The 26,600-nt window shown below is 39.7% G+C and overlaps 1 protein-coding gene across 6 annotated transcripts in view; it reads left to right on the top strand.

Annotated features, from left to right (window-relative positions):
• The first annotated feature begins 680 nt into the window (after window positions 1-680).
• The window catches only part of ABCC13 (multidrug resistance-associated protein 11), a 103,162-nt gene continuing 77,242 nt past the window's right edge, over window positions 681-26,600 (top strand). For 4 of the 6 annotated variants that reach the window (XM_082908750.1, XM_082908749.1, XM_082908748.1 and 1 more), the window contains exons 1-8: window positions 681-893; window positions 1,628-1,668; window positions 1,776-1,863; window positions 2,967-3,122; window positions 3,229-3,360; window positions 5,128-5,228; window positions 6,407-6,479; window positions 26,021-26,272. In XM_082908750.1, coding sequence (XP_082764876.1) covers window positions 855-893; window positions 1,628-1,668; window positions 1,776-1,863; window positions 2,967-3,122; window positions 3,229-3,360; window positions 5,128-5,228; window positions 6,407-6,479; window positions 26,021-26,272 — 882 coding nt within the window. In that variant the 5' untranslated portion in view covers window positions 681-854. Of the gene's footprint in view, window positions 894-1,627; window positions 1,669-1,775; window positions 1,946-2,966; window positions 3,123-3,228; window positions 3,361-5,127; window positions 5,229-6,406; window positions 6,480-26,020; window positions 26,273-26,600 lie in introns of those variants that run through there. The other 2 variants (XM_082908752.1, XM_082908751.1) reach the window with 2 other exon arrangements.

Genomic DNA, 26,600 nt, shown 5'->3' with positions numbered 1-26,600 from the left:
CAAATATTATCTTTGGGGAGGTAACACACAACTTTGCTTTCTGAATACACAGAGCTTTTGTCTATTTGTCAAGCTTACTGACTTAGGTATCGGAGAGGTTTCTGGCACACACCTGCCGGCTAGCTCACGTTTGTGTTTTCAGGTGACTAAGCGACGACATACGGAGGAGCGCAGACTTGATCAACAGGATTATACGAGAAGGTTTATTTCTTTCCCGTACAATATATATATATTGAGTGTGACTGTGTGTGTGAGTGTTTGTTTGTGTTTGGTGTCAGAGTCAAAGTGAGAAGGTTTGTGAGTACATGTGAGGGCAGTGTTGAAAGCGTGGTTTATAACCACGCTTTTTTCACACAGTGACAGCGTGGTTTGGAATCACGTTTTCTTCAGAAAATAATCTTTCTTTAAAAATATGGTTCAGAACAACGATTTCAGAAAAAAAAAAAATTAAAAGTGTCTTTTGTAACCGCGATTTCTTAATTAAAAGCGCGTATTATAACCATGATTTTAAGACTTTCCAATTTTCACACGACACAGGCGCACACACATTGAAAGCGTGATTGTGAATCACGATTTAGCCTATTTTGAGAATTCTTTCAAAACTAGGCTTAGTTTGAGAATTGAATTAGTATTTTGACTTATTTAGGAAAATGCCCCCATTCTCTAACGGAAAAATAGTAAAGTAATACTTTTAAGGGGCAGAGTCTAATTAACCAAAAATAAGTTGGTGAACTACTGATGAATGCTTGTTGACGATCCGAGGCAGTCAATGCAATACCGAAGTACTCTCTCTCTTCTCCGTTGTAGTCATAGTCTATACTCTCTTTGGCTGTGGCATTCGCAAGAACACAGGCATGGGGTTCATGAACCTCATTTGCCCTAATTCTCCCCATGTACGCTTCTTCTTCTTCTTCTTCATTTTTTTTTTCCCTTTCAAATCTGAACATTCGAACACATCGTTTTGTGATTTTCTCTCTTCAATCATTCTCGTATGACCCAATTTTACGTTCCGTTTGGTTGATCAGAAAACACCATTAAAACGAACAGATACGAGCCTTTAAATCTTGGGTTTGCACTTAGTTGCACCTCAATTTTGTTTCTTCCCCTTTGCTTGATTAAATTTTCTCAGCAACCAAACAGAGTGTAAAGGTTATATTGGTTTCTCTAGAAAATGTAAGAAGAAAGGAGGAATTTAAATATGAGGACCTCGGCTTTTATTATTTTAGACTCCATAAAGCCTTCTGGTGTCCACCTTGACCGAGTCTTTGAATTTTAACAGTGATAACGAATATAACATTACCCAATTATTTTCTCTATTTTCTCAGAAGCCAAGCAGAAAAAGGCTATACCGGTTTCTTCAGACTGCATGGAAAGAAAAAAAAACCTAACAATTTCCAATTTGAAATTCCCCATAATTTGAGACCTGAGAAAGTAATCAACTTCACTGAACTACTGAAGTGGGTCTAATACAAGTTTTAGTGCTATATGGCGTACTACCTTTTTGTGTGTTTCATTCATTGATGAGCTCACAAACACATAACAATGTGCTGGTTTTGAATTGTTGAGTACACATGGTTTTTCTGTGATATTATTGGAAATATAGTCATTTTTTCTCTCTGGTTTTCAGGTTTGGGATGGAAATGGATTCTCAGAGTGTTTCAGCAACATATATCCTTTTTTTTTTATTTTTGTTTTTTTTTAATGATTGATTTTGCATTGCTCTTGAACACTAAATTATATGTAGTTATGATATGTTTTCCTTTAACAGTTTCTACGGTGCTAGGTTTTGGAATCAATATAATGACTTTGGTTATGATCACTGTACTTGGAATTACTAAGAGGACTGCCGGAGGAACTGGGAGGGTAGGTCATTATGAACACCTTTGTTTTTTTTCTGGGAAAGTTTAGCACTGTTCGAATATGATACAACAATCACTTGAGTTTGGTAATTCTATTGTCATCTTCTTCTATCTTGTCTCCTGCGAAACTTGCTGATAAAAATTAGTAATTTCAGCACACTGCACATCTCACATTTCTGTTCTCAATCTCAACAACTGTGTGCTGATTGAGGATGTACCCTTTGGTTTGTATTTAGAAGTACTTACTTTGCCTTGAGTAAGCATTACTTTGACTTTTGCTGTGAAAAGCAATGTGTATTCCCAAAATCAAATTTGATATTTACTAGATTTTGGGGGATATCTTTTTAGCTAAATGATTCCAGTTTTGCTATTATAAAGTTTTGAGTCTTTTCTGGTGTTTTTTAGTCTCTGGAAAATCTAGTGTGAGGATGGCTGGTTTTCATCAAGATTTCTCTTTCACTTTCCCACTGGCCATGACATTGATGCTAGTTAATTTTTGAAATTTGTTTCACTTGATTCTTTTATGATTAATCAAATATAAAAAGTAAGGTGTATGAGAGAACGACAGAAAGAACAAAGAAGAGAGGAGGAGAGACATTGTGGTAGAAAAGAACAAGAGAAAGCTACAAGCTCTTGTTTCCGTTATCATATATCGGGTGGCACATGATAATTGATAGAATTTGAATTCCCAAGTAAAATAAGAACTTTGTATTCATAAGTTATAAATGTTGTAATTGTTAGTTACAATGCAAGAACCATATTCTTATCATTTTCTTCTTTTGCTTTTGTTTTTATTTTCCCCTCCGTTGCTAATAACCTTTGTCTGTTTCCACTTTGATTCTGGTTTTTATTGGGACCAAAATATTAGTATGTTATTGGTCTATGGACTTTCTTTAATTTTGAGGGTGTTTCTTAGTGTTTGCATGTTTTTTTTTTTCGTCAACATTTGCTACTATTTAATCTCTGAACCATGCAACAAATATTCCATGTTATACCATGTAGTTGATTAGTTTATTTCATTTAAAAATTACCAAGGAAGGGTTTGCCTATGCTTTTTTGAATGAAGAAAGGTGTTCTATAAATTAATGGTTGACAAATATTATGCAGATATACTTTTTAGAGAAGGTTTTTCTGCGTGCTATTCCTGCTCTCAGAGCTTTTGTGGCATTTTTTGACATGGCTTTGGGTTTGAAGGAAGCACTTAATGGTTACAATAGTCCATATCATGACTGGCTTTTTAGAGGTTCTCAATGCTTGATATGGGTAAGCTTTTATAAAGTAGCAACAGTACCATGAAACTTGAACTTGAGAGCTTCGTTTTTCTATTCTGTGATGTTGCTTCTGGTTTCCATTGTATCACATACTGTAGGTTACCATTCTACTCATCTCAAACTGTAACAACTGGTTTGCTACTTTATGCAACCGGATCTTGTGCTTTTGGTGGGTCATGAAACCATTATTGGGAATCCCTTTTCTGCAAACAGCTTTTTCTTCACAGGAGGTATATTTTTTTTGCTACTTGAAGCCACTTTTTCCCAATCTTTGTAGTAACCATCTGATTTGTTGTATCAAAGAAGCTTCTATTGCATAACAAGAATGAGATGCCTTGCCATGTTAAATTTCCCCTCTGTCGTTCATTTAGGGTGTTGTTTTTGAGTTTCTTATTGCTTCGATTGTTAAGTAAGTATGATAGGATTTGTTTGTGTATGTTAAGATCCCTTTTATCCAAGTTGAGTATATAAATACTTGAAAGTTATATATTTTCTCTAAGTTAGTGTTTGGTTCATTGGAATGATGGTGGAATAGAATGATCATTCCGTCATCATGTCTATTCTCATGTTTGGTTCACTAAAAATAGGATGAAAATACATTGCAAATAGAATCATCATTTACCGTTGTATTTTTAAGTGAATGGTCATTTTGTAGGAAGGCTAAGGAATGAGCATTCCATTCAATTCCACTTTCATTCCAGTGAACCAAACATAGCATAACAAGTTAAGATTTTATAGTAATTGGTCAATCTCACTGCCTACCATATAATTGTGCTACATCCATGTGTTTGATTTACTTTTGCAAGGGAGTCTGTCCACACACGAAGGGTTCCTGTTCAGTGTATAAATACTTAAGTTGCACTTGCACCCTTTCTAAACCTTAATCACTTTGAGCAGTTGTTTGTTCCAACAATCTACTGTGGGCACTTTGGATAACACTTCAGGTTGTTTGGAAATTTGGTGTCCCAACAGAGGTTGCATTTCTTTGTTTGTATGGCTTCTTTAGAGTCCATTCTTACTATTGATAATTTGATGAAGAGAGAGGATCTGGACTTCTAGAGAGGTGTTACATGTGCCGTATAGTAGAGGAGACAGTATATAATTTGTTAATTCATTGTGACGATGCCTTGGAGTTATGGTGTCTTCTATTTTCTACTTTGATATTCATTGGTTGATGCTGGCTTCCATTCTTAAGTTATTCGAGTTTTGGGATGTGGACGTAGGATGGAGAGAGAAAAAATAATGGATGGTAGCGCTTTGTGTGTAATGTGGTGCTTGTGGAGAGAAATGAATATGCAAACTTTGAAGAGACAGTTTGGAGGTGTGAAAATCTGTGTATATTGCATACCTTTCGCTTTTGGTGTAAAAGATTGTTTTGTGAATCCTCTTTTGCTCGTGTAGATTTTATAGAAGAGTTCATGTTGAGCTTTTTTGATCTCTTATAGTCTTTATGTTCAAAGGTTATGACCTTTTGGCTATTTCTTTACATATGTAATACACGTCACTTGTTAAAAGAAATCATGTGCACCTGTTGATTTTGAAGGCACTCAGTAGTGATTCATTTGCAATGGACCTATATCTCAAATTTTCTACATGATGTCTGCAGTAAACAATTAAGCCAAAGAGGAAATAAATAAATTTGTATGGTATAAGTTTGCATTGTTGGTTTTTATTATTATATGATAGCTTGGATTTTGGATCGTTCTAAAATGTTTAAATCAAGTGTAAAGCGAACCAATCTCAATAAATACAACAATATTAATGTTTACAATCAAATCTATAGTATTCATTGCATAAAACCCATTGGAAAGAAGGCCTTCTAGGTCTTGATTGAAATTAATATTCTGAAAACACTTTTTTGACTCTTCTTAGTTACTAAAATTTGATTATTTCTTTATTGGTTAATTCTCTTGATTTAGCTACCTCAGATATCAAGTATATGTGCTTCAAACTGTGTATTGGATATATTCATTTGAATTGGAAGTTTTATGTGGCAGGCTTTAAGATGTCTTAAAGAGAGTTGTGTTCTTTCAGTGGATATCCTGTTTGGCATCTGCATTAACATTATCAGAATAAAGCGGACATCTCCCACAAGCAGGTAGTGTCATTTTGTTATCCGTTCTTATAATCTCTTGTTCTTGAGAAAAAAAACTTGTACTAAAAATATGTAACGTGCAATTCTGGTTGCACCTATTAAGTGTTTAATTCTTTGGTTACTTTTTGAGACATACAAGTTGTATTATTAGGACAATATTAACTATAATACCGAGCATCTAATGTGAAGATTACACACATGGAATTAGGCAAGAAACCGTAATCATGGGATGGAAGCATTGTACATTATAATTTAGTGCTGTACTCTGAATAGAAAACACACAGTTGATTAAAGATAGAAGAAAGAACAATTATATAGATAAAATGAATGAGTGATACAACCAAGAGGAACCTAGGGATCTAAATTCTAATAAATCAGTTAAAGCCACGTCTTCATGATTTTATTTTCTGTATATGCAAAGTAGAAAGTGTGACCTATTGAGTAATGTTAATATTAACATTAGAATATTGATGTGTTTAGTCACCTTTCAATATTTAGTAGTACCAATGTAAACAGTGGACTCTGTTTTTAGTCAGAGGTGTGAATGGATATTTTCTTGACATGGAGTTTTTTTTCTTCCCTTTTGTACTTAAATTTTTTCATAATCATTGCCATTAATCTCATTATAACTGGGTAAATTGAGCAACATGCTTCTTATTTTACTCTGGTTAGCTGATAGGTTTTCATGATTCTCTCATATTTCACTACATCAAAAGGTTATATTTAAACTGAATTTGAATTGAAAATTTGCCTTTGAATGTTATATACCAAGGTACTTGCTTCTAATAATCTAGCACTAAATGTTTCTGAGCTAATTTTTTTTTTAGTTTTGTTAGACCGTCCCTTAGAATACTAGAACCTTGTGGATCAAGTTGTTGCTTTTTTTGGCAATCTATTCTTATTTTTACAATTGAACACTACGGAAAAAAAAAAACACTCGTTGGTTTCCTTTATGAACCTTTTTCTCTCTTGCCCTTTTGTTTTTGGATAAGTACATTTTCTCTCTTGTGTGGTTTATGTTTAGGTTGTTGGTAAATTTTCAATTAGTATGTGATTGTTGAAACTTGAAAGTTACCTTAGCATTTTAGCATGTGTAAATTTATTTAATCATCATTCCTTGTGTAGTTTTCATATTGACTAATGTAATTATGATTTATAAGATTTGATGCATTTACTTGCAGAAAATATAGTTCTGTGGATGAGCCACTTCTCTCCTGTGGCATGGACATTGAAGAAGGTCGTTTTAAGGATTCCGTATGTACTTTTGCTTTCTTCTTCCTTTATTTTTTTTTATTATTATTTTTTTTAAAAAATAAATTCTTTTAGAAGTTTTCTCAAAGCTGTCTTTGCATTTGTATTTTTTTTTGGGGACACCTTTCCTTAAATTCATAGGTTAAGTTGAAGTAAAAGTTTAGCTATTCACCCAAAAAAAGTAAAAGTTTAGCAACCCATATATTGTTAAGCCATATGAGAAACCTTTTATCAAGTTTGAAAATTTATTTCCCTAGTAGCAAATTTCTCTAGGGACCTGTTTTCTGATGCACATTGCAGATGCAAATTCTAAGACTTAAAAACTAGACCCAAAATGTAGAATAAAATTCATAAAGAAAGGGCTACATTCTATGTACCTTTCTATTTTTCCACTTTTCTGTAGTACAGATTTTGTTGTTTCTCTTCTTCATTGTATTACGATCTTATCTTATGGGCTTTGATAGCCTGCTCTTGAACAGATCTTCAGTCAAGTGTTGAAACCTTGACTTGAGTTTGAGGGATTTGAGGATGGTTAAAACAAAACCTTTAAAGTCCTCTTTCGGATTTGCAAATCTTCTGTTCTAGTAATTGAAGCTTGAGTAACCAGCTTAGGGTATGATAGAATATCACCCCCTATTTATAAATGAAGATTAGGGTTTACAAGAAATACAATTACAAGATGATCCCTGAGGGCATAAAATGATTACAGACCCTAGTGTAACTTTCGGCTAATATAATATGCTAACACTTTCGGCTAATATAATATGCTAACACTCCCCCTCAAGTTGGTGCGAAGATATCTCTCATGCCCAGCTTGCCTAATATGTCATGAAATGGTTTATTCCCAACCTCCTTGGTGAGAATGTCAGCAAGTTGTTCACCAGACTGGACAAAAGGAGTACAAATGGTACCACTAGTGAGTTTCTCCTTAATGAAGTGGCGATCAATCTCAACATGTTTTGTCTTGTCATGTTGAACTGGATTGTGAGCGATGTTGATGGCGGCCTTATTATCACAGTATAACTGCATGGAGTCCGTTTGATCAATACCTAGATCACTCAACAATAACTTGATCCATAAAAGTTCACACACACCTTGTGCCATAGCTCTAAACTCAGCTTCTGCACTTGACCTGGCAACCACATTCTGTTTCTTACTCCTCCAAGTAACTAGGTTGCCGCCAACAAATGTGCAATACCTTGAAGTTGATCTCCTATCAGTTATTGACCCAGCCCAGTCAGCATCTGTATAGGCTTCTACACGAAGATGATCATACTTTGAAAAATACAGACCCTTACCAGGAGCAGACTTCAAATACCTCAAGATTCTCATGACAGCCTCAAAGTGAATCTGATGAGGAGCATGCATAAACTGACTAACTACACTGACAGCAACAGCAATATCAGGACGGGAGTGAGATAGGTAAATGAGCTTACCCACTAATCGTTGATAGCTCTCCCTATCCACAACTTCTCCTCCTTCATCATCCCCTAATTTCTGATTGGGTTCCAGTGGGGTGGCGCATGCCTTGCAGCCAAGCATCCCAGTTTCCTTCAACAGGTCAAGCACATATTTTCTCTGTGAGATAAATATCCCATCCTTAGAGCGAGCAACTTCAATTCCCAGAAAATACTTCAAGCTTCCCAAGTCTTTGATTTCAAACTCTTTAACTAAATATTTCTTCAACAGAGGTATTTCCCCACTATCATTGCCTGTAAGAACTATGTCATCTACATAAACAATAAGTGCTGTAGTCTTACCGCGTGAGGAATGTTTCACAAACAATGTGTGATCTGCTTGACTTTGTTTGAAGCAATATTTAAACATCGCCTGAGTGAATCTTTCAAACCAAGCCCTTGGAGACTGTTTGAGACCATATAATGACTTCCGAAGTTTGCATACTTTGCCTTCTGTTTGATGATCCTCAAAACCTGGAGGAATATCCATATATACTTCTTCTTCGAGGTCACCATGGAGAAAAGCATTCTTGACATCAAACTGATAAAGCGGCCAATCTAGATTAGCTGCTAGAGAGAGAAGTACTCTGACTGAATTCATTTTAGCCACGGGTGCAAAGGTCTCCTGATAATCAATGCCATATGTCTGAGTAAACCCTTTTGCCACAAGTCTTGCTTTGTAACGCTCAATAGACCCATCTGCTTTATGTTTCACAGTATATACCCATTTACATCCCACAGGTCGTTTGCCCGTAGGTAACTCAGTCAATTCCCAAGTGCCATTCTTCCTAAGTGCTTTCATTTCCTCAATCATAGCGAGTTTTCACTCAGAGGTAGCAAGAGCATCCTGAAAATGGTTAGGAATGCTAACAGCGGAAATATTGGACACAAACACTCTATATGAGGATGACAAATGAGAGTATGATACAAACTGTGAGATAAGATGTTGAGTACAAGATCTCACACCCTTCCTCTTGGCAATAGGAACATCAAGATCCATGGACTCAAGAGACTCAAAGTTACCTAGACTCTCATCAGAAGCAGGAGATGGCAGTGGAGTAGCAGAAACGGTCCCGTGTATCCAGTTAACTTGTTTTCTGTCTATGTCCCGGATATAAACATGCCCGTCCTTATTCTTGGTGACAGTGGGTTCTATAGTTCCAGTAGAAGAGGGAGGTGCAAGAACAACTGGTTCCACCATAGGAAGCACAGTAGTAGAGGGTGGTGCAAGAACAACTGGTTCCACCATAGGAGGCACAGTAGAGGCTGGTGCAAGAACAACTGGTTCCACCATAGGAGGTACAGGACTTACTTCACACCAAGGCTCCCCCGGAAATGAGGACGGTGACACCGGAGAGGATAAGAAATAGGACTGGGACTCAAACAAAGTTACATCCATGGACACAAACCACTTACGAGAAGAAGGGTGGTAACATTTATATCCCTTTTGAGTAGGAGAGTAACTAAGGAAAACATACTTGAGGGAGCGAGGGTCCAACTTACTACGAGAGGGAGAGTGATTATGGACAAAACAGACATAACCAAATATTTTGGGAGGAATAGAAAACAAGGACGGAGAACCGAGGAGGACGTGAAGCGGAGCCTGTTTGTCCAAGACCTGGGTAGGGAGACGATTAATAAGATGGGCAGCGGTGAGAACAGCGTCGCCCCAATAGGGCCGAGGCACATTCATAAAAAAACACATGTACCGAGCCATGTCAAGAAGATGCCGATTCTTGCGTTCGGCCACCCCATTTTGTTGAGGGGTATTGGTGCAAGAGGTCTGATGGATAATGCCATGAGTAGAGAAATATTGTCCTAACCCAGAATCTATGTATTCCCCGCCATTATCAAAACGAAATATTTTGATAGTGGCCCCAAACTGAGTACAAATCATCTTATGAAAAGTGCGAAATACAGAGAAAACCTCACTCTTTTCTTTCATGAGATACACCCAAGTAGCACGAGAAAAATCATCAATAAATGTAACAAACCAGCGATGACCTTTCACAGACAGAACACGAGAGGGACCCCAAACATCAGAATGTATTAATGAAAAAGGAATGAAGCTTTTATTCAAACGGGGAGCAAAAGAAGCTCTATGTTGTTTTCCAAGTTGACAAGACTCACAAAAAAAGTCAGACACATGATGATTTGCGAAACTAGAAGGAAATAAATGCTTAAGTAAATGAAATGAGGGATGCCCAAGACGCCGATGCCACAGCTATAAATCAGCGAGGGTAGTAGAGGACGTGGTGGAAGAATAAGCAAGTGTGTCCGATTGATCTAGGAAGTAGAGACCATTTTCTGCACTACCACTGCCAATCGTCCTCCCCGTGACAAGGTCCTGAAAAAGACAATGATCAGGAAAAAACGTCACACTACAATTCAAATCCTGGGTAAGACGACTTAAGGATAATAGATTAACAGAAAACTTGGGAACATGGAGAACAGAAGATAGATGTATGGTAGGAGTGACTTGGACTAAACCTTTTCCAGAAATAGAAGAAATAGTACCATCGGCAATCCTAACTTTGTCCTGACCTGAGGAGGGCTTGTAGACAGAGAAAAGATCAGAGGAGCCAGACATATGATCTGAGGCACCAGAATCAATAATCCAAGGCAAAGATTTATGACACAGGAAAGCACAAGGAGAAGATGCTAAGTTACCTGAGCGGGCAAAGGACGAGGAAGCGGTATTGAGAGCAGTAGAAGATCGGCGGTCCAACAATTGGCGCAAAGCATCCTCCAGCTCAGTATCAGAAGCTTGGGTAACAGAAGTAGAATTAGAATCAAGGGTATCAACGGCATTAGACTGATGAGCCCGGGAATAGGAACCACGCCCTCTAGATTGGCCTGACGGACCTCCTCGAGAACCAGACCGATCACCTCGACCCCAGGATGGAGTCCCATGAAGCTTCCAACACGTCTCACGAGTATGCCGTGGCTTCTTGCAATAATCACAGAATACAGACTCCTTAGCAGCAGATGGAGGAGGCAGGCTGAGGCCATCTCGAGGAGTAGACAGTAATGCGGAACGGTCAGTAGAGACAGGGGACATCATAGCAGACCGGCGACTCTCCTCATTCTGTACATAGGCAAATGCCTCCTGAAGTGAAGGAAGAGTGTCCATACTCAGAACTCGACCCCTAACTGGATCATACTCCACATTTAGGCCGGCCAAAAATTTAAAGACCCGTTCCCGTGCGATGAACTTCTTGTACCCGACAGAATCAGTAGGGCAAACGGGCTTATAGTCTTCCAGGTGGTCAAGGCGTTTCCAGCCGTTGGTGAGGAAAGTGAAGTACTGAAGAACAGTCTGCTCTCCCTGAAGTGAGCTCTCAATAGAGCGGCGCAACTCAAATGCCTGTGAAAAATTCTCTTTGCGGGAATAGGTAATAGCCACAGCCTCCCAAACGTCCTGGGCAGTCTCCATAGACAAGTAGCCCTCACCAAGTTCTGGAACCATCGAATGGATAGGCAACTCATAATCAAAGAGTCGGTAATCTCCCATTGGTCATAACCTGAGTCAGTGGTACTAGGTGCCTGTATCCTGCCATCAACATACCCCATCTTCCCTCTGCTCTTCAAAAACTTTGAGACCATGCTAGGTAGTTCTGACCATTAAATAGAGAGGTGGTGATTTTCAGACTAGGGTTGGGATTCTCAGTCATGGTAGTAGGTAGAATGGGACTCTCACTCTTTGGTGTTTGAGAAGAAGGGGACACACTGGTGGAATCTGTCATGGATACAATACTACCAAACCCGCAACAAAACTAGTGGCAATCACAAACCCGGAAGGTGGTGGTGAAAGAACAGGCACAATGACCACTTATAAGAGCATAACAAATTTAAGAAATCATATTATTTTTTTTTGTTTTTTTATTTTTATTTTTATTATTTTTTTTATTATTATTATTATTATTTTTTTTTTTGTTTTTTTTTTGTTTTTGGTTATATATATATATATATATTTTTTTTATATTTACTGATTGATTTATATATATATAGAAATGTTTATTGATTTACATATATATATATATACATATAGTTATACATGTATTAGGACGGTGGTATACAAAACAGAGGGTATATCATACATACACAGAGACGAGCGGCTGATGAAGACGAAGACTGCTGGCGATTGATGAACTGAGGGACTGAGGGATTGAGGAACTGAGCGACGACTGCTTACGAACTCGAGAACGACCCAGCAGAGGACCAAGACTGATGAAGACGAAGACGAAGGCTGATGAAGACGAAGGCTGCTGGCGACTGATGAACTGAGGGACTGAGGGATTGAGGAACTGAGCGACGACTGCTTACGAACTGGAGAACGACCCAGCAGAGGACCAACCTAGGTAAGATCGAACCCTAGAGCTGAAGCTCTGATACCATGAAGCTTGAGTAACCAGCTTAGGGTATGATAGAATATCACCCCCTATTTATAAATGAAGATTAGGGTTTACAAGAAATACAATTACAAGATGATCCCTGAGGGCATAAAATGATTACGGACCCTAGTATAACTTTCGGCTAATATAATATGCTAACACTTTCGGCTAATATAATATGCTAACAGTAATTATCCTCTTTGGAGGAAGCTAAGAATGGAGAGGCACTATAATGTGTTATGCTTGATGTCTTCTAGAAGTAAGAGCATTTGGAGTGTTTGAGTGCTTTTAGGTTGTCTAAGGACAGCTTATGCAGAATTATGCATAGACTTGTATATGGTAAGGCCTCTATTTCTACACCAATTTGGATGCTTGGGTTTTAGAGACCGATATTTGAATCTGATGAGTGATTAGAATTTTCTAGTATGTAGGAAAGCAATTAATACAGGTATTTCTTTGTAAGGAATCTTAATTTTTATATTTGTCAGATAAAGTAATTCAAACTTAAGTATGATTCTATTTGTCAGATACTACATGTGTCCTTAACTCCTTCTACCAGGACCTGCATCCATAGTGGTATGTTATTTTCACATCATTGGATCTGCATCCTTAGAGAAGATCTGGTTCCTTCCACAATGTTAGATCTTGCATTCTGAAATGGGTCTAGGAGCTTTCACCTTGAACTTGCAGGGTGAAACCTCTTGGACCCATTTCAAATTAGAGAAGATTAAAGTTGAGTTACAATACAAAAAAGACAATTATACCCTTGTCTTTATCTTTTTCCCCCAACCGCTGCTACCACCTTGTCTTCCCTGCCCCGCCACCCTCTCTTTCCTGCCTACCATACTTTCCTCCTTTCTCGCCACCTTGCCACACCCTTCCTCCTCCTCCACTACCCCTTCCCCCCTCCCTAACCACCCCTACACCCAGCCCTGTCTCTGTTTGATTGGAGGGGTTAGATGAAGGGGTGGAACTGTTGTTCTGAAGTTGAAAATTTGCAATTCTGAGAGCCTTTTGAATTCCATTGTTTTTGTAAATTGGCCAAGCTCTTGCAATGGCTTGAAGCTTTGCATTAAATGAGGAATAGAGAGGCATGTTGTAGGTGAATTGGTGGCCTGCTTGGTGTTCGAGGTTGGGGAAATTGAGCCTCGCAACCTAATGAACCTCGTGTCACAAACTGGCTTCAATTCTTTGGAGGTCAATTAGTGAGGCCTAAGTGATTGAGCTACTTGGATGCTATGGTACTAGCCAAGGGAACTTGGTGCAAATCAACGAACTTACTTTGGAAAGGAATTAGAAAAGGTTTGGTTGATTCTAATTGTTAGAATATTTATTTCTGTATTTACCGTAGCTGTAATTAGCTATTACTAGCTGTTTCCTTATTTTATGCCTTAGGGCCTCCCTTGTAATTAATTTACTTAATTAATATAAAAGGGAGTGAAATCATATTCATTCTCAAAGTTTGATTTTACCTAAACAAACATGGTATCAGAGCCTACAACCTAAACCCAGCTTCTTCCGCCACCATCCACCACCACTCCGGCAACACCCATACCCAGCCGACCCTTGCCCACCATTTTTCGGCAACACCTTGAAGCTTGGGTAACCAGCTTAGGGTATGATAGAATATCACCCCTTATTTATAAATGAGGATTAGGGTTTACAAGGAAGACAATTACAAGATGATCCCTGATGGCATAAAATGATTACAGACCGTAGTGACTTTCGGCTAATATAATATAGTGCAACTTTCGGCTAATATAATATGCTAACACTCCCCCTCAAGCTGGTGCGAAGATATCTCTCATGCCCAGCTTGCCTAATATGTCATGAAATGGTTTATTCCCAATTCCCTTGGTGAGAATGTCAGCAAGTTGTTCACCAGACTGGACAAAAGGAGTACAAATGGTACCACTAGTGAGTTTCTCCTTAATGAAGTGGCGATCAATCTCAACATGTTTTGTCCTGTCATGTTGAACTGGATTGTGAGCGATGTTGATGGCGGCCTTATTATCACAGTATAACCGCATGGAGTCCGTCTGATCAATACCTAGATCACTCAACAATAACTTGATCCATAAAAGTTCACACACACCTTGTGCCATAGCTCTAAACTCAGCTTCTGCACTTGACCTGGCAACCACATTCTGTTTCTTACTCCTCCAAGTAACTAGGTTGCCGCCAACAAATGTGCAATACCCTGAAGTTGATCTCCTATCAGTTACTGACCCAGCCCAGTCAGCATCTGTATAGGCTTCTACACGAAGATGATCATACTTTGAAAAATACAGACCCTTACCAGGAGCAGACTTCAAATACCTCAAGATTCTCATGACAGCCTCAAAGTGAATCTGATGAGGAGCATGCATAAACTGACTAACTACACTGACAGCAACAGCAATATCAGGACGGGAGTGAGATAGGTATATGAGCTTACCCACTAATCGTTGATAGCTCCCCCTATCCACAACTTCTCCTCCTTCATCATCCCCCAATTTCTGATTGGGTTCCAGTGGGGTGGCACATGCCTTGCAGCCAAGCATCCCAGTTTCCTTCAACAGGTCAAGCACATATTTTCTCTGTGAGATAAATATTCCATCCTTAGAGCGAGCAACTTCAATTCCCAGAAAATACTTCAAGCTTCCCAAATCTTTGATTTCAAACTCTTTGGCTAAATATTTCTTCAACAGAGGTATTTCCCCACTATCATTGCCTGTAAGAACTATGTCATCTACATAAACAATAAGTGCTGTAGTCTTACCGCGTGAGGAATGTTTCACAAACAATGTGTGATCTGCCTGACTTTGTTTGAAGCCATATTTAAACATAGCCTGAGTAAATCTCTCAAACCAAGCCCTTGGAGACTGTTTGAGACCATATAATGACTTCCGAAGTTTGCATACTTTGCCTTCTGTTTGATGATCCTCAAAACCCGGAGGAATATCCATATATACTTCTTCTTCGAGGTCACCATGGAGAAAAGCATTCTTGACATCAAACTGATAAAGCGGCCAATCTAGATTAGCTGCTAGAGAGAGAAGTACTCTGACTGAATTCATTTTAGCCATGGGTGCGAAGGTCTCCTGATAATCAATGCCATATGTCTAAGTAAACCCTTTTGCCACAAGTCTTGGCTTGTAACGCTCAATAGACCCATCTGCTTTGTGTTTCACAGTATATACCCATTTACATCCCACAGGTCGTTTGCCCGTAGGTAACTCAGTCAATTCCCAAGTGCCATTCTTCCTAAGTGCTTTCATTTCCTCAATCATGGCTAGTTTCCACTCAGAGGTAGCAAGAGCATCCTGAAAATGGTTAGGAATGCTAACAGAGGAAAGATTGGACACAAACGCTCTATATGAGGATGACAAATGAGAGTATGATACAAACTGTGAGATAGGATGTTGAGTACAAGATCTCACACCCTTCCTCTGGGCAATAGGAACATCAAGATCAATGGACTCACGAGATTCAAAGTTACCTAGACTCTCATCAGAAGCAGGAGATAGCAGTGGAGTAGCAGAAACGGTCCCGTGTATCCAGTTAACTTGTTGTCTGTCTATGTCCCGGACATAAACATGCCCGTCCTTATTCTTGGTGACAGTGGGTTCTATAGTTCCAGTAGAAGAGGGGGGGTGCAAGAACAACTGGTTCCACCATAGGAAGCACAGTAGTAAAGGGTGGTGCAAGAACAACTGGTTCTACCATAGGAGGCACAAGACTCACTTCACACCAAGGCTCCCCCGGAAATGAGGACGGTGACACCGGAGAGGACAAGAAATAGGACTGGGACTCAAAGAAAGTGACATCCATGGACACAAACCACTTACGAGAAGAAGGGTGGTAACATTTATACCCCTTTTGAGTAGGAGAGTAACCAAGGAAAACACACTTGAGGGAGCGAGGGTTCAACTTACCACGAGAGGGAGAGTGATTATGGACAAAACAGACACAACCAAATATTTTGGGAGGAATAGAAAACAAGGACTGAGAACCGAGGAGGACGTGAAGCGGAGCCTGTTTGTCAAAGACCTGGGTAGGGAGACGATTAATAAGATGGGCAGCGGTGAGAACAACGTCGCCCCAATAGGGTCGAGGCACATTCATAAAAAAACACATGCACCGAGCCATGTCAAGAAGATGCCGATTCTTGCGTTCGACCACCCCATTTTGTTGAGGGGTATTGGTGCAAGAGGTCTGATGGATAATGCCATGAGTAGAGAAATATTGTCCTAACCCAGAATCTATGTATTCCCCGCCATTATCAGAACGAAATATTTTGATAGTGGCCCCAAACTGAGTACAAATCATCTTATGAAAAGTGCGAAACACAGAGAAAACCTCACTCTTATCTTTCATGAGATACACCCAAGTAGCACAAGAAAAATCATCAATAAATGTAACAAACCAGCGATGACCTTTCACAGACAGAACACGAGAGGGACCCCAAACATCAGAATGTATTAATGAAAAAGGAACGAAGCTTTTATTCAAACTGGGAGCAAAAGAAGCTCTATGTTGTTTTCCAAGTTGACAAGACTCACAAAGAAAGTCAGACACATGATGATTTGCGAAACTAGAAGGAAATAAATGCTTAAGTAAATGAAATGAGGGATGCCCAAGACGCCGATGCCACAGCCATACATCAGCGGGGGTAGTAGAAGACGTGGTGGAAGAATAAACAAGTTTGTCCGGTTGATCTAGGAAGTAGAGACCATTTTCTGCACTACCACTGCCAATCGTCCTCCCCGTGACAAGGTCCTGAAAAAGACAACGATCAGGAAAAAACGTCACACGACAATTCAAATCCTGGGTAAGACGACTTAAGGATAACAGATTAACAGAAAACTTGGGAACATGGAGAACAGAAGATAGATGTATGGTAGGAGTGACTTGGACTAAACCTTTTCCAGAAATGGAAGAAACAGTTCCATCGGCAATCCTAACTTTGTCCTGACCTGAAGAGGGCTTATAGACAGAGAAAAGATCAGAGGAGCCAGACATATGATCTGAGGCACCAGAATCAATAATCCAAGGCAAAGATGTATGACACAGGAAAGCACAAGGAGAAGATGCTAAGTTACCTGAGCGGGCAAAGGACGAGGAAGCGGTACTGAGAGCAGTAGAAGATCGGCGGTCCAACAATTGGCGCAAAGCATCCTCCAGCTCAGTATCTGAAGCTGGGGTAACAGAAGTAGAATTAGAATCAAGGGTATCAACGGCACTAGACTGATGAGCCCGGGAATAGGAACCACGTCCCCTAGATTGACCTGACCGACCTCCTCGAGAACTAGACCGATCACCGCGACCCCCGGATGGAGTCCCATGAAGCTTCTAACACGTCTCACGAGTATGCCGCGGCTTCTTGCAATAATCACAAAATACAGACTCCTTAGCAGCAGACGGATAAGGAAGGCTGAGGCCATCTCGAGGAGTAGACAGTAATGCGGAACGGTCAGTAGAGACAGGGGACATCATAGTAGACCGGCGACTCTCCTCATTTTGTACATAGGAAAATGCCTCCTGAAGTGAAGGAAGAGTATCCATACTCAGAACTCGACCTCTAACTGGATCATACTCCACATTTAGGCCGGCCAAAAATTTAAAGACCCGTTCCCGTGCGATGAACTTCTTGTACCCGACAGAATCAGTAGGGCAAACGGGCTTATAATCTTCCAGGTGGTCAAGGCGTTTCCAGCCGTTGGTGAGGAAAGTGAAGTACTGAAGAACAGTCTGCTCCCCCTGAAGTGAGCTCTCAATAGAGCGGCGCAACTCAAATGCCTGTGAAAAATTCCCTTTGCGGGAATAGGTAACAGCCACAGCCTCCCAAACGTCCTGGGCAGTCTCCATAGACAAGTAGCCCTCACCAAGTTCTGGAACCATCGAATGGATAAGCCAACTCATAATTAAAGAGTTGGTAATCTCCCATTGGTCATAACCTGAGTCAGTGGTACTAGGTGCCTGTATCCTGCCATCAACATATCCCATCTTCCCTCTACTCTTCAAAAACATAGTCAAACTTTGAGACCATGCTAGGTAGTTCTGACCATTAAATAGAGAGGTGGTGATTTTCAGACTAGGGTTGGGGTTCTCAGTCATGGTAGTAGGTAGAATGGGACTCTCACTCTTTGGTGTTTGAGAAGAAGGGGACACACTGGTGGAATCTGTCATGGATACAATACTACCGAACCCGCAACACAACTAGTGGCAATCACAAACTTGGAAGGTGGTAGTGATATAACAGGCACAATGACCACTATAAAGATATAACAAAATTAAGAAACCATTTTTATTTTTTTTTTGTTTTTGTTTTTGTTTTTGTTTTTGTTTTGTTTTGTTTTGTTTTGTTATTATTATTATTATTTTCTTTTTTTTTCCTTTTTTTTTTATTTTTTATATTGATTTATTTATGTATATATCAGGATATATACATGTATTTATATATAAATATATATATATCAGGCTATTTTTATATATATATCAGTATATATATATATATATATATTTATATATACACTAGGGTCTGAGATCATACCACAGCGAGGACGACGAGTGACAACGAGTGACGAAGCTGAGGACGACGAGTGACGAAGACGACAGAGGAGCTGAGGACGACGAGGGCGATGAAGACGAGTGACGAACGGCTGGAGGAGATCGACGAGCTGAGGCGAAGACGAAGACGAGCTGAGGAGCTGAGGAGATCGACGAGCTGAGGAGAAGACGAAGACGAAGCAGATGATCCAATCGGCTGATGAAGACAAAGCGGAGTGACGACGGTGACTGAAACTCGACCCAGCAGATGATCCAACTAGGTACGTTTTGAACCCTAACCCTAGAGGTGTAGCTCTGATACCATGAAGCTTGGGTAACCAGCTTAGGGTATGATAGAATATCACCCCTTATTTATAAATGAGGATTAGGGTTTACAAGGAAGACAATTACAAGATGATCCCTGAGGGCATAAAACGATTACAGGCCGTAGTGACTTTCGGCTAATATAATATAGTGCAACTTTTGGCTAATATAATATGCTAACACACCTTTGACTGTCTAGGGCTTGCGCACGCAGCAGCAGGCCAACCGACAGCAGTCGGAGGTCATCCAGGCCAGGACGATGCCGGTTGGAGGTCATCCAGGCTCAGCCGCCTTCTGCTGGAGTTCACCTAGGACTAGACGACACTAGTTGGCAGCCCCTCTGTCCTTCGTTGGCTCACTGCATGTCTTGGTGAGATTAGGTTGTGATATATACTAATCCTTGCATTCCTAAAAAATATATATATATATATATATATCTTGTTTTGATTGGAGGTTTTTTTTCCAAGCATTTTTTTTGATTTGTTTTGTTTTTTTAGGTCAATAGATGGCCCCAGTAATTTGATTTTGATGGTCCTATAGTGGTCAGTGATTGCCATTATTTGGTTGTTCTTTTCCTCTCATAGTTGTGATTACTACTGGTTGTGGTTGAGATTGTAGCATACTCAGATGGCCGAAATGACTAGTGAATCCACCACTCATATCCAGCCACCCCAAGTGGAGAGCCTCGTCATGCCTACTCAATCCGAAAACTACAATCATAGCCTAAAAATCACCACCTCGTTGTTTACTGATTAGAATTATCTAGCATGGTCGCAGAGTCTAACACTTTTTTTGAAGAGCAGGGGAAGGATGGGTTATGTCGATGGAAGGGTTCAACCACCAGGTCTCAATGATCCTAATTATGACTAATGGGAGATTACTAACTCCTTGATTATGGGGTAGCTTATTCATTCTATGGTTCTAGATATTGATAAAGGCTACCTGTCCATAGAGATTGCTCAGGATGTGTGGGAAGTTGTGGCTGCCACCTATTCTCGCAAGGGCAACTTTTCGCAGACCTTTGAGTTGTGGCATTCCATTGAGCGCTCCGTACAGGTAGGGGTGCAACTCGGGCGGGTTCGGGCGGGTTGGGGGTCTGCCCAAGCCCGACCCGAATTGTATTTGGCACTGCCCAAGCCCGCCCAAGCCCGACCATGAACCCGAACATTGTTGCCCAAGCCCGGCCCAAGCTTTGTATTTTGAACTCGGGTTGCCCGAATTGCCCGAGTTCAGAAACCTGTAGGTAGATCTAAGGGTAGACATAAAAGATAATCTAATGGTAGAAAACTAACCAAAAAAAAATAAAAAATAAAAATTAAGACTAACTCTTTTACTTAATAGAAGACTAACCAAAAAATAAATAAATAAATAAAAATTAAGACTAACTCTTTTACTTAATTTATATATATTATATAATTATTAAATTATATATATATTATATATTATATATTATATATTATATATTATATAATATATTAAATTGAATTCGGGTTCGGGCTGCTCGGGTTAGCCATTGGTTCTGCCCAAACCCGGCCCGAATTGCAATTCGAGCATCAAAAATCTGCCCAAGCCCGTCCAGATTACAAGATATAGTTGCCCAAGCCCTAAAAAAACTCGGGCTGGGCTCGGGTTGCTTGGGTTGAGCCCGCCCGAGTTGCAACCCTACGTACAGGGGGAGCAGATTGTTCTTCAGTACTTCACATTTCTTAACAATGGTTGGAAATGTCTTGATCACCTGCAGGACTATAAATCGGTCTGCACTACTGATTTCGTTGACTACATGAAGTTTATTGCATAGGAGAGGGTCTTCAAGTTTCTGGAAGGTCTTAATTTGGAATTTGATCTGGTTTGAGGTCGTGTCCTTGGCATGGGTACTCTTTCCTCTCTTCAAGAGGCCTTTGCTTATGTACAGAATGAGGAGAGTCGTCGTTCTGCTATGATGTCACCTGCTTCTCCAAAACGCTCTGCTGTAATTTCAGCTCCTCCTTGAGATGAGACCAGTCTGCCCGCGTTTCTCTTACTCTTTCTACAAAGGACACTCGGTTCTGTGATTACTGCCACAAGCCGAGACTTACTCGTGAGACCTGTTGGAAGCTTCATGGAGCTCCATCTGGAGGTCGAGGTGATCGGTCTGGTTCTAGAGGAGGTCGGTCAGGCTAGTCTAGAGGACGCGGCTTTAATCCACGAGCCCATCAGTCCAGTGCAGTTGACATACTTGATTCCCCTTCAGCCCCGGTTGGCCAGTCCTCTAATGGTGTCTCTGGCATGTCTTCTTCTGAGTTTGAGAATGTTCTGCATCACTTGTTAGACCGCCGATCTTCTACTACTCCTCCAGGTGCATCATCTTCTTCTTCATTTGCCCAATCAGGTAACTTAGCCTTTCTTCCCAGTGCTTTCCCATCCCATAAGTCTGCCCCATGGATTATTGATTCTGGTGTCTCAAATCATATGTCTGGATCTTCAGATCTTTTTTTCGACTACAAGCCCTCTTCAGGCCAATACAAAGTTTGGATTGCCTATGGTATTATGTCTTCTGTTTCTGGGAAAGGTTTAATTTGTGCCACTCCTCCCTTTCCTCTCTCTTCAGTTCTATACGTTCCTAATTTCTCTGTTAATCTTTTATCATTGAGTCGTATTACTCAGGATTTGAATTGTAGTGTGAACTTTTTTCCTAATCATTGTCTTTTTCAGGACCTTATCACGAGGAGGACGATTGGCAGTGGTAGAGCAAACCATGGTCTCTATATTCTGGATCAGGCCGTAATGGTAGCTCATCATTCCATCCAATTTCCAACCACCAAGGACAATTTATGGCTGTGGCATCGACGTCTTGGTCATTTCTCTTTTTTCCTGCTTCAACATTTATTTCCTTCTGTTTTTACCAAAAATAATGTGTCTGACTTTCAATGTGAGTCTTGTCAACTCGGAAAACAGACAGCTTTTTTTGCTCCCAATATTAATAAAAGCTTAGTTCATTTTGCTTTAATACATTCTGATGTTTGGAGTCCATCTCGTGTTGTGTCACGTTTATTGATGATTTTTCTCGAACTACTTGGGTGTATCTCATGAAAGAAAAGAGTGAGGTTTTCTCTATGTTCCAAAATTTTCATAAAATGATTTGTACTCAATTTGGGGCTGTTGTCAAGATCCTGCGTTCTGATAATGGGGGTGAATACATTGATTCGAGGTTAGAGAACTATTTTTCCACTCATGGCATTATCCATCAGACATCTTGCACCAATACACCATAGCAAAATGGGGTCGCGGAGCGCAAGAATCGTCATCTTCTTGACATGGCTCGGTGTATGTGTTTTTCTATGGGTGTGCCTCGGTCCTACTGGGGTGAGGCCGTCCTCACCGTTGCCTATCTCATTAATTGTCTTCCTACCCTAGTCTTGCATAAACAAGCTCCTCTCTAGGTTCTCTTCGGGTCCGAGTCTCTGTTTTCTATTTCTCCTAAAATCTTTGGGTGTGCCTGTTTTGTTTACAATCATTCCCCTACTCGTGGTAAATTGGACCCTCGCTTTCTCAAGTGTATGTTTCTCGGATACTCACCTACTTAAAAGGGATATAATTGTTATCACCCTCCTTCTCGTGAGTGGTTTGTGTCTATGGATGTCACGCTCTTTGAGTCCCAGTCCTACTTCTTGTCTCCGGTGTCACAGTCATCCCTTCAGGGGGCGCCTTGGCGTGAAAAGATTCTTGTTGCCCCTGTTGCTCCTATGGTGGAATCAATTGTTCCTGCACCACCTATTGCTGTTGTTCTTGCACCACCTATTGTTGAGACTATAGCAATAGAATCTAATGCCTCCAAGGACAGGGAAAGGGCAAGTTTATGTCAGGAACAAAGACAGACAGAAGTTACTTGGATACACGAGACTATTTCTGCTCACCCATTGCCATTTTCTGTTTCTGATAAGAGTGCAGGTAGATTTGAACCTCTTGTTTCTCTCGAGTCTACTGATGTTGCTATTCCTGATACTACTGATCTTGATATTCCTATTGTCAAGAGAAAATGTGTGAGATCTTGTACTCAACATCCTATATGTAATTTTTTGTCTTACTCTCATTTGTCGTCCTCATATAGAGCCTTTGTGTCCAACATTTCTTTTGTGAGTATACCTAATCATTTTCAGGATGCTCTCGCTACCTCTGAGTAGAAAATTGCCATGATTGAGGAAATGAAAGCACTTCGTAAGAATGACACTTGGGACTTGACTGAGTTACCTAAGGGCAAATGAACCATGGGATGCAAATGGGTGTATACAGTAAAACACAAAGCCAATGGTTCAGTTGAGCGTTATAAGGCTCGACTTGTCGTAAAGGGTTTTACACAGACATATGGGGTGGACTATCAAGAGACATTTGCTCCAGTTGCGAAGATGAATTCTGTCTGGGTACTTCTCTCTTTTGCAGCTAATTTGGATTGGCCACTTCACCAGTTTGATGTGAATAATGCTTTCCTCCATGGTGACCTAGCAGAAGAGGTGTATATGGACATTCCTTTTGGTTTTGAAGATCTTCCGACAAAGGGGAAGGTATGTCGACTTCGAAAGTCACTATACGGTCTCAAACAGTCTCCAAGGACTTGGTTTGAGATATTTACTCAAGTGATGGTGAAGTATGGTTTCAAACAAAGTCAGGCTGATCATACTCTATTTGTTAACCATTCCTCCCATGGTTAGACGACAACTCTCATTGTGTATGTGGATGATATAGTGCTTACAGGGGATGATGTTAAGGAAATTTCTCTGCTAAAGAATTATTTGGCAAATGAGTTTGAGATCAAAGACTTGGGAAACCTAAAGTGTTTTTTGGGTATTGAAGTCGTCAGATCCAATGGGATTTTCATTTGTCAGAGAAAGTATGTCCTTGACCTGTTGAAAGAAACATGGATGCTTGGAAGCAAAGCCTGTGATACTCCTCTAGAGCCTAATTAGAAACTTAGTGATGATATTGGAGGAGTAACTGTCGATAGGGGGGGTTATCAGGGGTTAGTGGGTAAGCTCATTTACTTATCTTATTCTTGTCCTGATATTGCTAGTGCAGTTAGTATAGTTAGCCAGTTCATGCATGCTCCTTATGCAATACATTTGCAGGCAGTTATGAGGATTCTAAGATACTTAAAATCTTCTCCTAGAAATGGCCTTTATTTTTCCAAACATGATCATCTTAGTGTAGAAGCCTATGTGGATGCAGATTGGACAGGATCAGTAACTGATAGGATGTCCACTTCGGGGTATTGTACCTTTGTTAGAGGGAATCTGGTTATTTGGAGAAATAAGAAACAGAATGTGGTTGCCAAGTCTAGTGCAAAAGCAGAGTTTAAAGACTTGGGCACAAGGTGTGTATGAGCTTTTGTGGATCAAGTTGTTATTGAGTGACTTAGGGATAGATCAGACAGATTCCATGCGGCTATGTTGTGATAATAAAGCTGCCATCAACATAGCTCACAATTCAGTTCAACATGACAGGACAAAGCATGTTGAGATTGATCGTCACTTCATCAAGGAGAAACTCACTAGTGACACAATATGTACTCCATTTGTGAAGTCTGGTGAAACAACTCGCTGATATTCTCACAAAGGGGGTTGGAAGTAAACCGTTTAATGATATTCTTCGCAAGCTGGAGATGAGAGATATCTTCGCACCAGTTTGAGGGGGAGTGTTAGAATATTTATTTCTATATTTACCGTAGCTGTACCTTGTAATTAATTTACTTAATTAATATAAAAGGGAATGAAATCATATTCGGTCTATAAGTTTGATTTTACCTAAACAAACACTAATAAGCTATTTGAGGTTTGGGATTGGTAATGGTGGGAAATTGAAATTTCTTATCTTGTAAATTTTCCCTCCCTCCAATTACACTAAAAATCAGCTAGGTCGGTTGGAAACACCCAACACATCTTGAACAAGGCCAAAATAATTGTTGTGCCATATAAAGTAGGATGCTTAGAATTCTTATCTTTTAAACTCTTATTAATACTGCCTCAAATTCTTCTCTCTTTCATAGTTACAATGTTCGACGGAATGTTTCATTTGAGGAATCTCATTTGCCAATTCGAATATATTTTACCTTAGTGCACTTGGAAAAGCATATGAATATGGCTTCTTGACTTGGTCCCTCTCTTTAGCTTAAACTTCTGGAGGAAATAGACCTGATTGCATATTTGATAAATATAATAAATATGTGTGTTTGACCCACTCATGGCTAAAGAGTTTGGCCACTTAGTGAGGGGGTATAGTAACATAAATAGTTGTGTTACATCCTAACAGCTTAATTTATTGGAGGAGTTGGTTGTTAACACAGCTACGGCTTACTTTTTATCCATTGTGTAAAGAATCTTTTGTTGATCAAAAAAGGTAATAACACTTCAATCTCGTCGTCCAGTATTCTTCTTTTTGATTTGCTACAAAATCATTGAAGCCAATTTTTCTACTAACAACTCACGGAGGATCATAAACCGTTAGTTACTAAAGCACACATACATATGTATTTTATGGTCATATATGAGTATTTTGGTCTTGAAAATGTTATTTTTTTCTTTTGTATCATACATCACGCCTAATCCATGCAAATTGGATTTGGTCTTGCCATTGTTCACAAAAGTGGTTCAGATTATTGTAATGGTTTCCATTAAGAAGATTGTGGTGAGTTTTATTTGTAAGTTTTGTATCTCACCTATTTTCAAGCTGTATCCAATGGTGATTATCAGATGCAAAGTCAATCACATAATTGTTGCATGTGTAAATGGTACAAGTAAAGCTTAAATATTAATGGCATGGCTCTTTCTTTCCTGCTCTTAATGGATTCTGTTTTACTTGGTTACAAAAGGCAATTGGTCATGGCGTTTGGCATCTCATGACATTCAAATCTATCAATTCTGTAATGGAACAAGGCGTGATAAAGCAGCTTGACTTTGAAGATTTGCTTCAGCTACCCAATGATATGGATCCTTCTTCCAGCCTTAATACACTGCTAAGCTCTTGGCAAACTCAACAAAGAAATAACTGCTCTCATCCTTCCTTCTTTAGAGCAATATTTACTGCGTATGGATGGCCATATCTACGTCTAGGTGCGTTAAAGGTAATATTATATTGAGATTTTTTTTTTTTTTGGATAAATTTATATTGAGATGTCTTTTCCTCCTTTATTTGCTAGATAGCCAAAATAGGAACAAAATGAAAAATAAAAACGCTGCACCAATACCTGTTTAGTCTATACCAATGTGTTGCTAACTTGTGAGACCTCCCTTTTACCTTTTCCATCGTTGGTTATTGAAATATATGCACTTATGTGGGTGTGTGTTTGTATACTCTTTGAGCCCCTTTTGATTGTAGCTATTTTCCTTTTGATTGGCTATGCTACCTGGGCAAGTGTGTGCTTTCAAGTAATTTTTATGACTATTTTCACT

This window comes from Camellia sinensis, chromosome 15 (assembly GCF_055761805.1).
Source record: "Camellia sinensis isolate YWXY chromosome 15, ASM5576180v1, whole genome shotgun sequence".
NCBI classification, from domain to species: domain Eukaryota; kingdom Viridiplantae; phylum Streptophyta; class Magnoliopsida; order Ericales; family Theaceae; genus Camellia; species Camellia sinensis.
Note: the sequence above shows the minus strand (reverse complement) of the source record. Positions and strands in the feature narration are given on the sequence as shown.